Source organism: Tauraco erythrolophus, chromosome 6 (assembly GCF_009769465.1).
Source record: "Tauraco erythrolophus isolate bTauEry1 chromosome 6, bTauEry1.pri, whole genome shotgun sequence".
NCBI classification, from domain to species: domain Eukaryota; kingdom Metazoa; phylum Chordata; class Aves; order Musophagiformes; family Musophagidae; genus Tauraco; species Tauraco erythrolophus.
The window spans coordinates 60,529,859-60,542,641 of NC_141470.1; the positions used below are offsets into that span (position 1 = coordinate 60,529,859).

General features: G+C 41.2%; 1 protein-coding gene across 1 annotated transcript; it reads left to right on the forward strand.

The window, feature by feature from the left end:
- Positions 1–605: 605 nt before the first annotated feature.
- DLK1 (delta like non-canonical Notch ligand 1) lies at positions 606–12,494 on the forward strand. Its single transcript, XM_086613814.1, has 5 exons — positions 606–675; positions 1,571–1,634; positions 2,070–2,200; positions 7,353–7,494; positions 11,753–12,494. The coding sequence occupies exons 1-5, from the start codon at positions 606–608 to the stop codon at positions 12,492–12,494; spliced, it is 1,149 nt and encodes a 382-aa protein (XP_086469940.1).
- Positions 12,495–12,783: the final 289 nt, after the last annotated feature.

Genomic DNA, 12,783 nt, shown 5'->3' on the forward strand with positions numbered 1-12,783 from the left:
AGACTACTGAAAGTAGCATTTAGGGTGAGTTTGGGGTTGGGTATTTTTGCGTGTGTGTGTCTTTTTTTTTAACTCTTTAGAGTGAGAAACATAAAGTGTTTTGCCTTCCTTGCTTTTGCTGAGGTCTTTCCTGCAAAAGTTGGAGCTCTGATGTGAATGACCAAGGAGAGAAGTCTTCAGATTTCTGAAGACAAGCCCCAAATCAGCCGGACTAAGTTTTAAGGAGGCAAGAGGCGTGCTTAACACACTCCCACCAGACCTCCCTCTTCTCGCGCCCTTCCAGGTTTCCTCCCCTCGCCCGCCGCAGCCGCAAGCCGGGGTGCGCAAGGTGCTCGGCTCCTCTCTCCGCCCCCGCGCAGGAGAGCGGGCTCGGAGCGGCGCAGCCAGGCAGGGGCCGCCTCTCCCGCTGGGCAGCTCCCCCGGCTGCGGGCCGCGGGCAGCAGGGCCGGGAGGAGGCGGGCAGCCCTCCCGTCCCTCCCGTCCGTCCTTCCTCCCGCCCCGTCGCGCCGGAGCCCGGCGGCGCTGCGGCCGGGGGGTGCCGCCTTCCCGGCGAGGAAGCCGCGCTCCCTCCGCCGAGTTCCTCGCGGAGCGGCGCGGCCCCGGCCATGGGGCTGCGCGCCGCCGGGCTCCTCGGCTGCTGCTGCCTGCTGCCCCTCGTCCTCCCCGCGGCCCCAGGTAACGCCGGCGGCGGGCAGCGCTGGAGGAGGGCGGGCGGCGGGCGGGTGGCGAGCGGCGAACACCCCGGCGGTTGCCGCGGGGAGCGGCGCAGCGAGGGCAGGCGAGTTGGGAAAGTTTTCGGAGTTTGCCGGGGCCGGGAGGAAAGCGACGGCGAGAGCCCTCCCGCTGCCCCCCAGGGCGAAGCCTTTCCCCGCGCTCGGTCCGGCCGAGGATGCTGGTGGTCGGTGGGAGATTTTCCTGCGCGTCCGGCTGAGCGCGGTTCCCGCGCCGTTTGCGCAGGATGCCAGTGGCTCACGGCGATATTTCAGAGGAGCATTGCCTAGTGCGCTTGATGCAAGTACTTGAAATGCACACCAAAAAAATGTGACTTCTCCTTAACTTTCCTTATTCGTGCATGATTTCATGAAAATGGTGATTTATTTTTTTCCGTCCGACGTAGGGTTGAAATGAATTCAACACTTACACTGTAAGTTGTTTTAAATGCAATTTTTTTTTCTGACTAAAGGTACTTTTGTGGTTCAAGTAGTTCTGAAACAATGCAGTTGAAGCGGCATGTTGTTAAATGACATACAAGGATGTCTTCTGAAATTTCCCCTTTAAAGTACTGTATAGTGATATTACATACACTTTGCATGTAAGTGACTTAGTTTGTGTTCTTTTGTGGTTAATTCTTTATGTCATTTCATTTATCCTGTAGGAAGACGTAACATGCTCCAGATGAAGTTAATTTAAAAATTTATGTTGCAAAACCATGTATTTGGAAAAAAAAAAAAAATCAAAGCATTATGCAGTGTGGGTTCTTTTAAAACACAGTCATGTGTTTAGGACATGATATGATTTTTGTTCTGAATGCTGATTTTTCTAGTTTGATATTATATATCTCTTCTTCCAGGCGTGAACTGTAAAACTGGCTGCCACCCAGAGAATGGATTTTGTGAATTTCCCAATGAATGCAGGTAAAAAGATCCGTCAGACAGGGCTGTTGGCACAGGAAAGGACGGCTTCAATAATTCATAGTCCTTGTAAACTAGAAGCTGAAATGATTTGCCCTCTGAAAATATGGAACTGTAATGAAACAGCACTCTATTAAGATACAGGAATCATAGAGCATAGACATCTAGGTGCCTTTTTAGCCTACTCTTTCCAGTAAGAAAAATCTTTACATTGATTAGCATTTATTTATTTTTTTCTCACTGAATGAAATGGTTTTCTTCACATAAACTGCTTCTAGTATCCCAGAAGCATAGATGGTATCTTTTTGTCCAATTGTGCTGCATAGTCCAATTTTTTATCTGAAAGTTTATTTATTGTGCCTCGAAAAGGGGAACATCCTTGTAATTATGTTTATTAAAAACAAACTGTGCCTCTATCTTGTCTTTTATCTCTTTCAGGTGTCAACCTGGTTGGCAGGGTGCTCTTTGTAATCAGTGTGTTCCTTTCCCTGGGTGTTTGCACGGCAGCTGTGCCAAGCCCTGGCAGTGCATCTGTGAGGAGGGCTGGGTTGGCAGCCTCTGTGACATAGGTTTGCACATCCTTTCCTCTCCTTGGGCAAGTGAGGTGAAACAGCCCCATCTGGTGCTGGAGACATGCAAAAGTCCTTCTGGATAACCTGTTTTAAAAAAATTGAATTTTAGCACTGGATAAGAACGAGATTATGGGCAGCAGCACATGAACTTGAAACTCTTACAATAATTTAGGCAGAAGCATGCAGGATCTTTTGTATTTGGACATATGTGCAAGCAAAGTGTAAACTCATCATTCTATTTTAAACATTGATTATCTTGGACAGGATAACAAATAACTGCTCCATTTTTGCCGTATAAGCCCTTTCTATAAAACTACATGTTGTCTTGCATATATTAAATTATTTGAACTGTTTACCTAGCACATTATATATATATATGCTACTTTTTTGCTACTTCCTGAAAAGAAAAACATTGTGCTTATTTCTTCCTTTACTTAACCCAGTGATGATTCAGTGGAGTAGCACTAGTATAACTGTGAAAAAGGTTTGCCTGAGCAGGCTGCCACTTCCTTCTCAGGTCTGAGGGGTACGCACAGCTCTTGCGTGCACTCTCTTACCCCTTGCCAGTCAGAGTGAGCCAGCTTAGCATAAGCAAGCTGAACAACTGGCCTTTGCTGAGCTGGTTTATTTTGGCTGACACAGGCAAATGTTCAGCCAAAGAGACCTGAGGGCACCGAAACCCCGTGAGCGTCCAGGAGCATGTGCCTGTTCAGCTCACGTAGCTTCAGCTGGAAGAGGACAGGTGTCCAGGGCCTCATTCTCTTTTCATGTCTTTCAGGCTTTTGTTGTTACACAGCTTAGAATTTATAGAGCATACCTGTGTTCTGCCAATGAATACCCAAAACAGTAATTAACAATGATGCAGTTTGAACTGGATAAAATTTTCAAGATGACTAAAAGACTCAGAAGATTTCAGGTAGTTCACATGCTTGCAGTGACCTGGAGCTTGGTGCAAGGTACTCAGGTACTCATTTAGCGTCTCATCAGGTTTTGCAGCCCATACTCACTGGCTGCACACTTAAGCATAGATAGGCTTCTTAGTTTACAGCTAGTCCTGGAATGTTAGCAGGACCTGTGGTAGCAGTGGTGCAGATGTGACTATAAGCTCTCTGAGATGTTATTCTGGACACCTCTCACAGACGTGTTTGTACCCGAGACAGCCACCTAAATTCTCATTACAATTAGTGGGGAGGAATAGGTCCCTCTGTTGCCTATGATCTACAATCATGGATTTCTAAAACTAGACAGAACAACCCGCCACTTCCACCGTAGGAGGCTCAGTTCTATTGCTTGTCAATGATGCCAAAGGACCACGTTTTTAAATGTACCATCTTCGCATTAAAGATTCCTGTAAATTTATATTAAGTTTTCAAGCTGGGCATAGTTTTAAATGACGTAAGTACCTAGCTGAACTTGTAAGTACTAGTATATCTTTGCAATTCTGAGCCTTGCAACGTTTCACTCTTGCAACTGGTACTTAGGATGCAAAACAATGCCTTGGTAATTGTACCCATATTTTTATGGAAAAGTATTATTTTAATACATATTCATTAAAATAGTTCTATAATACAAAAAAGGTATCCCTTGCTTAAATTCGGAAACTATTATTTCTCTCAAGACTCAGAATTCTCTCAGAGTCTTCTTTGCCAATTTGAATATAGATCCCTGTGAGAGCTACCAAGAATATTTAGCCAAAAAGAAATAACCATCTTTTCATCTACAGGGACATGTCACGTTGACAGTCTTTCATCTCAGTGGATTTACCTACTTTAAATGCATTGTTTTGCCACAAAGGATCAGGAGAAGGGTCATCCTTCTGTTGCTACTGAAAGGTTGCTACAAATTGTTATTCTGACCCAATAAAGCACTGAAACCTCAAATGGGTTAGTTGCTCATCCTCTGCCAAAATGTGTCAGTTTCCCGAATGTATAAAGTCATTACAGGCTTCTATAACTCATTAACAGGTACCACTAAATGAAACTTGATCAGGTTAGGAAAAAGGAAGGCTTTTGAAGGCTCCTGCTCTTCTGGGGATCACTGGCATATACACATAACTGTTTTTTAAATATGGAAATACAAACTCATCGATTTCTTGCTATAAAGTATCAGACTCCCTGCCTCTCTATTGTAATACTGTATTTTTATGTCCAATGAGAGTAGGCCACAGTTGTTATATTTTTCACATGCGTATGACATTAAGTGCTATTTTTTAGCTACTGGAGACTATTTTTAGTTTCAGGTGTGTAATCATATAAAGCATTTTAGAAAGCTACATCTGTATTGTTTCTGTTGGGATTGACAAAGGATTGTGAGGAATGCAATTTTGGCATTCTCTTGAAATTCTTCATTTTTTCTGCTATAGAAAGTGTAATATTTGCCAGTGAATTTCTGGCATAGTCACTGTTTTAATGTTGGCAGCTGTGAGCAAATGCCAACCCACAAGGATGGCAAAACTGAGAATGAAAACTTTGTGAGTGTCTAAAGTTCATTTGGCCACTACTGTAAACACCTGAAATATTTGTAAAATATAGATACAGTCTCAGCAGCTAATTTGCTTGCTGGGCATGGGAGGACAGAAGATAACTCGGAATGGTGGGGTTATCTCCTTTTCTGTTTTCTAGAAAAGTTAGTGTATGGTCTCACTGGCTCAGCTCATGGGAGTTCCTTTCTGGAGTAGTTTTTGATCATCAAGTGGTTTGCTAATGCCTCTGACTGTGTAGCTGTTGCTTTCACTATGGGCAGCCTGGTTCTCAGTTCAGGTCAAGAATGGCCTTCCCAGTAATTCAGAGGCATGCAGATTATAGGTAGGGTTTGATCCATTGTAAACACGTAGGCCAGGATCAGCGATATCATTTATGGCTATTATTGCAGTCACATGGACAAACATGGCACTTAAAGAAAGAAATCGATGAGTGGGTATTAGTGTTAACACTGCTGGTTAACCTCTTTGCAATGGAGTGCACCAGCCTGCCTATCTGAGTGCCACAGCTTCTTCTCATCCTGAGGAAACACAGCCTTGACATCGGGTGTGTGAACACCTGGAACCAGGCTGCACAGCACAGGGTTTCCCTCTGCGGCTGTCTGAGATACACTACAGGAGCAGGTACCACATCGAACACTAAACAGAACAAAAGGAAAAACAATTTAATTAATTTATTTCCAGGGAAAAATGACAGCCCAATTGGAGAATATGATCCACCTTTCTAAGTCAGATCAGTCATCCCTGTCTTGCCATCCCTGTCATCTTGTCATCTCTGGCTGTGCCTGCAGTCATGTTAATGGGCCCCTGACCTCCTGCTTGAATCTTAACCTCAATTTGGCTAAAAAGTCAATATCTGGTGTGATCTCAGAGTATATCACGCTACAGGTCACTCGACTGCTTTACCAAGGACATGTGTTGGGAAGATGTTGCTCACCAGCCTGGGCTGCGGCACCAAGGACGCTGTTGCATCCTCCACAGCCAGGAGGAAATGGCCTGCCTCTTGTAGGCAGGATAGGTACCTTGAGTTGAGTAGTTAATTAGTAGTTCATTATCTCAACTCAGTCCAGCTGGGTAAGAATGATTGGTGCCATAGGAAGAGAGTACAGGCGGAGCCTCTAAAGCCTGTGCTAGGCAGGCATGAGACATGGTCTAGGAATTCTGCTGTGACATAGACTACTGCTGAGTGTGCCTTCCTCCTAAAAACACTCAGTGGTTGCTTGATGTACAGTAGCATGACAACTTAGTTTTACGCAAATATTAATTAACTTACTGGTAATGTGATTGCAGCCATTCGTAATATATTATAAATGTACAGTCCTTTTTTCGAATTCTCATCTCAGACTCAGTTATCAGTTGAAGCAAGTAAATCAATTGGTTATTGGCCTTTGGAGAGGTAAACCAGACAAAAATAGAGAATATTGGCTATTTGGAACTATTTATGTATTTATGCTTTAAAAGAATATGTTCCTACAAGCTTTTAAGTTGTGTTTTCAAATTAAATCCTTGACACAAATTACTGATAGTAATGTATGTGTATGCGTATTTGTGCATGTGTATATATACACACATGTACCCATATATAGTTCAGAGAGTTTCCTTGCTCCTGCATCGAAGTTCATGCTTTATTAGCTGCCTTTGAAGCCTGTGAAAATAAGTGGCAAACAACACTGCTTCAAAAAGCATTCAACGTTATTTTGGTCCTGGTGAAAATTGAAGCTTACATTCGAAGTGCATGCACAGCGGCTGTCTTGCAATGAGAACAGGCTAATACATCAAAAAATAGAGTCCCTTATCCAGGGAAGATTGTATTTGAAAGCTAAGGCTTCTGAAATATTTTGCTGTGGTTAAAATTTCGCAGTACCTCATAATATCATCTAACTTTCATGTTATGTTGTGGGGAGTAAAATATAAATGCCCTTAAATCCCTTTTTGGCTTCTTAGAAAGTGTATGTGTGTGCATGAGTGTGTGAGGCATCAGATAACTCACAGACAGCACTGCTCTGCAGCTGCTCCATTGGTTGGCTAAAATATGCACTTGTTTATTTATTTTTAGTTATTTTAAAAATTCAGTAATCATTTGAGTGGGAAGTGGCTTAGCAGGGAAATTGTAAAGAAAATGAGATGTGTGACTTTGGGTCCAGATGCCGTACAGCTCTCTCTTCTGGAGCAGTTATGTAAGGACTGGATGCAGCCCAGCCAAAAGATGAAATTTTGAGAGATTTTTGTAACTTGCTCATCTCTGTTATTATGAAATGTTTGTTCATAAGCACATAATGATAGGCTCTCAGGCAGCGAGTGGGGAGAATTCCCAGTTCCTGGTTGCTTCATCAGAATTCAGCTCATGGAGAAGCCAAGGTTATGAAAGGATGACTAGATCACATAAAAGTTCTTTCTCTCCTACTAATATTTTATTGATAACACTACTTATTTATAGATTGGAACAATTAAAACTTATTTTACAAGTGGGAGCTAAGAAGAGAGAAACAAGCTGAAAGTGCTTGCAATAGTTGAACAATCTGAACTTCATTTTCACAGAGGGAGGAATAAATCAGAATTTATAAAATTCAGGATGAAGGACCATTAAAGCTATATTTTATTTGAAGCATTGTTTATGATTTACTGGCTCTTTCTCATTAAATTAATTGAGCCCTGTTTTTTTTTAAACAGATATTCACCCATGTTCTACAAAGCCCTGCACCAATAACTCAACATGCATAGAGACTGGTGATGGAGGATATATTTGTCTGTGTGCCCAGGGATTTACAGGAAAAAACTGCCATCTCAAAAAAGGACCCTGCATTATTAATGGGTAAATATTGATTTCTGATACGAATTTAAATCCATGCTTCTGCTGACTATTACTCAGATTTCTGTGCTAAAATATATAATGCTTCTACTAGTTGCTGATATTTTTATCAAACTTTACAAATCTGATCTGTTCATATTGTGCAGGTTTACAGATTATCAGCATGAGTCTGCGTGCATAATTTGATTACTAAAAGTGATAATTTCACATTTTGTTGTGAGGAATTCATTCCTTCCCATGATTTTAGTAAACACACTTGAAGTAACCTCCCATCCTATATTCTCATCTGTAGTAAGAGGTAATTGTATATACAAACCGTATACAGTAATAAGAACAGTAGCCAACACACAAACTGTCTGCACAAAAACATATAGTCCACCAGCCTGTCATTTTACTTAACTGACATGTAATGGTATGTCCATAGTTTACTGAGGGAGATAATCTCACTTCCACCAGAACAGGATGTGGGAGGCCATTGCTTTCCATTCTCTAAGAGCAGTGGGACGTAGGGAACAGTGTTGCCAGCAAGTTGAAGGAGGTGATCCTTCCCCTCTGCTCAGTCCTGGTGAGACACATCTGGAGTTCTGGGTCCAGTTCTGGGCTCCCCATATGAAAATGACATGGATGTACTGGAGTGAGTCTGGTGAAGGGCCATGAAGATGATTAAAGGTTGGGAACATCTCTCCTATAAAAGTAGGCTGAGGGCTGAATTATTTAGCCTGGAGAAGAGCAAGCTCTGGGGAAACGTACCCATATGTATAAATACCTGATGGAGAGAAGCAAAGAAGATGGAACCAGACTTTTCTTAGAGGTGCCCAGTGAAAGGGCAAGAGGCAATGGGCACAGACTGAAAATATTTCAGCAGTATCACCGGCAGAACTGCTTGAAAAAAGGATGACCTTTCAAAGTTAAAAAAAAACCCACGTAGATTGGTGGGTTTTTTTGAAATCTACAAGTATCTGCTGTCTTCCAGCTGATCAAGGATCTGATTCCCTAAGCATACAGAATGTCTTTCTTGTGGATACAAGCTTGGCAAAACTATCAGCTTAAAATCACAGTTTTCTTTTTGGAGATTGCCTTCTTTCTCTCTAGCTCCATATTAGTACCCTCTGGTTGTCTTTTTGCTCAGCAATAGATAATTACGAATATTCAGGTCTACCTTATGACTAAATCTTCCTTAAGACTTGTACGCTCTTGTTTAAGGAACATTAACACCTCTCACTGTCTCTGGCAAGAATTGCCATTCTTAAAACTTTACGTCAGTGGAATTTTTTTGCGATTGCTTTTAATTGGGGGATAGTCACACAGTTCTGTCTGGTTTACTTTCAGCATCTAAGATAATGGCTTTGGTTTGCCTATTTCTCTTCATTGACAATGAGGAAATTTAAGTTCCTCGCAAGTGCCTTGAATGACATCCAAGCTACTTGCCTAACATAGAGGATGTGAATAGCTTGCTTTCTTCACTTTTCATCTGTTAGAGTAAATATTTCAGTAATTCAACGTGGACATATATTAACTATCCCAAAGAACAGGTGAGGTACGGTATCAACGAAGCAACAGATCAGTTCCATGTACTTCACTGAAATCTTCAAGTTTTTAAACTGCTGAAACTACATTTTTGTGATGGTACTCTGTGTTCAAACTGAATACTTATGAACTAGTCTGGAAATCATGAACAATATTTCTTAAGGAAACAACATACTTGAAACAGCAATTCCTTTTCTCTAGGAAGCTGTGTCTTTTTCAGGAAAATGAGTAGCAGGCTCTGCACATCTGCTTTTAGTTCAAAAAGACGACAAGCACTCTATGTCCCCTAATACTTCACAGTGCACCAGAAAAGTGCACCTCACATTCTGGAAAGAGACCTCATCATGTGATGTCACCTCATTCACATCTCACTTCCTGTCAGTTCCTCTGTACCTCCATGGTAATGTTAACGATGTTGCTATTACTAAACATTGCCGCTGACTCCTCAGTTAATGTTCACAGATGGAACCAAGACAATTCAGAAATCAAAGTGATTGTTCTAGTCTGTTTACAAAATCAGGCAGATGTATCTGCACTAGTGACATCTGTGTGATGTTTTGAGGTTTTGCTCTGAAGCAGAGCAGCAAGTGGTACTTTCTAAAGTGTAAAGAGTATTTGGACAGCAAAGAAGTAGTATACTCGTGTTTCCACAATTAGACCTTCATGTACCATGCCTTGCTGAACACGCATTAAATGCCAAGAATGCAAAGTGACTGAATTTATTCAAAGATATTAATATTAATACCTTATTTATTTAAACGTATTAAAATTAGGCAAATGCAACTCAGTGTTAGTAATAAATAAAGAATACATTTTCAGAATTCTGTGTATTTCCCCTTATCTGTTTTTTATGTAAATTATTTACACTTCTGAAAGGTTCAGAAAAAATTTTACACTTATATTCTTCAACGATTTCTTCCCATTTCCCTACAAAGTACTGTAATTTGACCTGCTCATGAGGGTTCAAACTTTTACACATTGCCATATCTAAAACAGCTTGTCAGATTTTCTATGGGAATTATAAAGCCAAGGCAGGGTGCTAGACTCTTCAAGACAGGCCATAACCTCTCATTTACTCAAGGACTATACAGCTGCAACTTCTATATTTTACTTAAAGCAGGCACAGTGGCTAATGATTGTGGCAAAAATCCCTGTTTGCATGATCACCTCGAGTTGTCACCAACAACTGATAACTGCTATGTCAAAGTCCAGGGGCAACCACACCTTTCACTTTTCTAATACTACTTCCAGACTTCCAATTTGTCCTTTCAGTAGTCTTTTTTTTCCAGTCAACATCTATAGTGAAGGACAATACAAGAGGACAGAGCAGTTTATGTGGAAGCAGCAAAAAAGAGGCAGATGATTCCTCTACTATGATATTCATGCTCTCCTGATGGGTGGCCACCAAGTGTTTCAGTCCCCAGTAAAGCCAGATGTGCTTGAGGTAGTCTCTATCATAGCTTCCAGAGCAATGGCTGGGCATTTGAGAAGCTCAACCTTATTCTGATCAGTGGTCAGGAACCATCTGTAGTCAGGAGCTTATATCCTTTTCACAGTCATCTCACTCAGACATCAAAAGATCTCTTAAATCCCTGTGTCCCACCATGGAAATCCATAATGGCCGATTACTACTTTCCCTTGAATATGTGACCCTTAAATGACAGCTTGGACTTTTCAACTATGTCCTGATACTGATATGTCTTCAGAGATTTATAAGTATTGGGAAAACTGTTGTTGTCAGAGAGGTTTTTTGTAAACTTTACCGAGTGTTGTTCATTTTTGGAAGGTAAGTTTTAAAAGCTTTGTTCATATATGTTGAACTGCCGTGAAAGTGGGTTTTGAGATTTATTTGTAAACCTGTGACCCAGGGCCCCTTTTCTGCCAACACAGCCAGTTGAGGGACCAAGTCCACATTGCATAGCTCCACTGAACTGGCACATTTGTGCCTTTCTGTCAATGGGCGGCCCTATCTTTTGGCCTTACACTCAGTAAGGCACAGTTGTATTGCAAAGGTAAAAAAAGATGTTGCAGTGAATTCACATCCCTTAAAATATAGTACAAGGCTATTAAGTTCTTAAAGGATTTGCAGAAATGATTTCCTATGATCCTGTCCTGAGATTACACCAAGGCTGAAACGATCCCATTTATATTTTGATTGCATTTATCAAAAGTTTTGACTGAACAGCAGTTTGCAGGAAAGTACCTGTTCACCTCTGATTTTTTTTTTTATATCAGGGAGCACTGGAGAGGCAGAATAAAAACAGTCAGCTTTATATCTAGCTGCTATGGCAGGGTGTTTTACTTTGCCATTACAATACACAGATTATTTTATGAATAATTAGGTGGAAAAGAAAGCCATGCTGCTAGTGTCTTTGTTCAGTCTTGTCTCAATAGTTGCTCAGCTAAATAGCTCTGAGCATATGAAAACACTGGGAAGACTGATTTGAATAAATGCTTGGAATAATTTTAAATCCCTTCACAGCTCTTCGGGTTGAATTTATATACTGCTGCGTTAATCCTGCCTAAAGGGTCAGCAGAAGATACTATAATCTGTATTGACAAAGCTGTTGAACAAACTCTTTCTTGATTCAACTTCATTGACTTCAGTGGATTTGCATTTGGAATTGTGTCTTCTAAAGAAAACCGCCTCCTTTTATTATATAAAGTGTTCCCTAATAGCTTCTTTCATTGGACTCTAGTTCAATTATGTCTGTGTATTTGTTATCTATTCTAGCTCTCCCTGCCAGAATGGAGGAACATGCATTGATGACAATGGATTTGCAGCACATGCTTCCTGTCTGTGCCCTTCTGGTTTTGCTGGCAACTTCTGTGAGATAGACAGAGATGACTGTGAATCCAACCCGTGTGAAAATGGAGGAACATGTACAGATATTGGTGTGGGTTTCAGCTGTTTTTGTCCTCATGGCTACACGGGAAAACTCTGCAGCAGCCGTGTCATATTCTGTGCAAGTGGCCCGTGTGAGAATGGAGGAACATGCAGTGAACATCCCCAGGGAGGATTTGAATGCACCTGTAAACCAGAATTTGTTGGTGTGACCTGCAAACATCCCAGCAAAAACACAAGCCTCCCTGGAGTGAATATGGAGACAAAGCATATGCAGAATTACAAGCCATCCCCAAAAGCTCATCACAGATCCGTGCATCATCAACAAGAAATCTTGAAAATAACAATGAAAGAAACAATCCAAAATGCAGATCCATTGCTCAGTAGAAGCCAGGTGATATGTTTTGTTGTACTGGGCTTGCTTACGTGTTTGGTTGTCTTGGGTACAACTGGGATTGTGTTTTTTTCAAAATGTGAAATGTGGCTTGCTAATGCCAAATATAGTCATCTCCTACGCAAGAAAAAGAACTTTTTTCTGAAATCTAACAATGGGGAAAACCTTTCAGTTAATATTATCTTCCCAGAGAAGATCAAATTGACTAATTACACTAAGAACTACACTGCCATCTAGGCCTTTGAAAGCCGAGCAGCAACTTGCAACTTTCCATAGCAATATGTAAAATAGATTGAACTTATTTCCTGTGATTGGCCTCAGTGTTTGTGGGTACAGTTGCTGTAGCTTGTGCTGAGTGATAATGAAGAAATATAATGTATCTGTATTGCTAAGGATTTTTTCATTCCCCAAAATGAAAGTTAAAAAAAAAAAAGGTTAAAGAGCAGGGAATGTTAATTTGGTTTCTTTTCAAGGCAGCTATTTTTTGTAAAATGAAAGGTAATTTACCACTGGAACTGTATTGCAG

Coding starts and splice junctions, on each gene's coding strand:
- DLK1 (XM_086613814.1), top strand. CDS start 606: ATGGGGCTGCGCGCCGCCGGGCTCCTCGGCTGCTGCTGCCTGCTGCCC. Junction 676..1,570: donor CGTCCTCCCCGCGGCCCCAG/GTAACGCCGGCG, acceptor CTCTTCTTCCAG/GCGTGAACTGTAAAACTGGC. Junction 2,201..7,352: donor TGGCAGCCTCTGTGACATAG/GTTTGCACATCC, acceptor TTTTTTAAACAG/ATATTCACCCATGTTCTACA.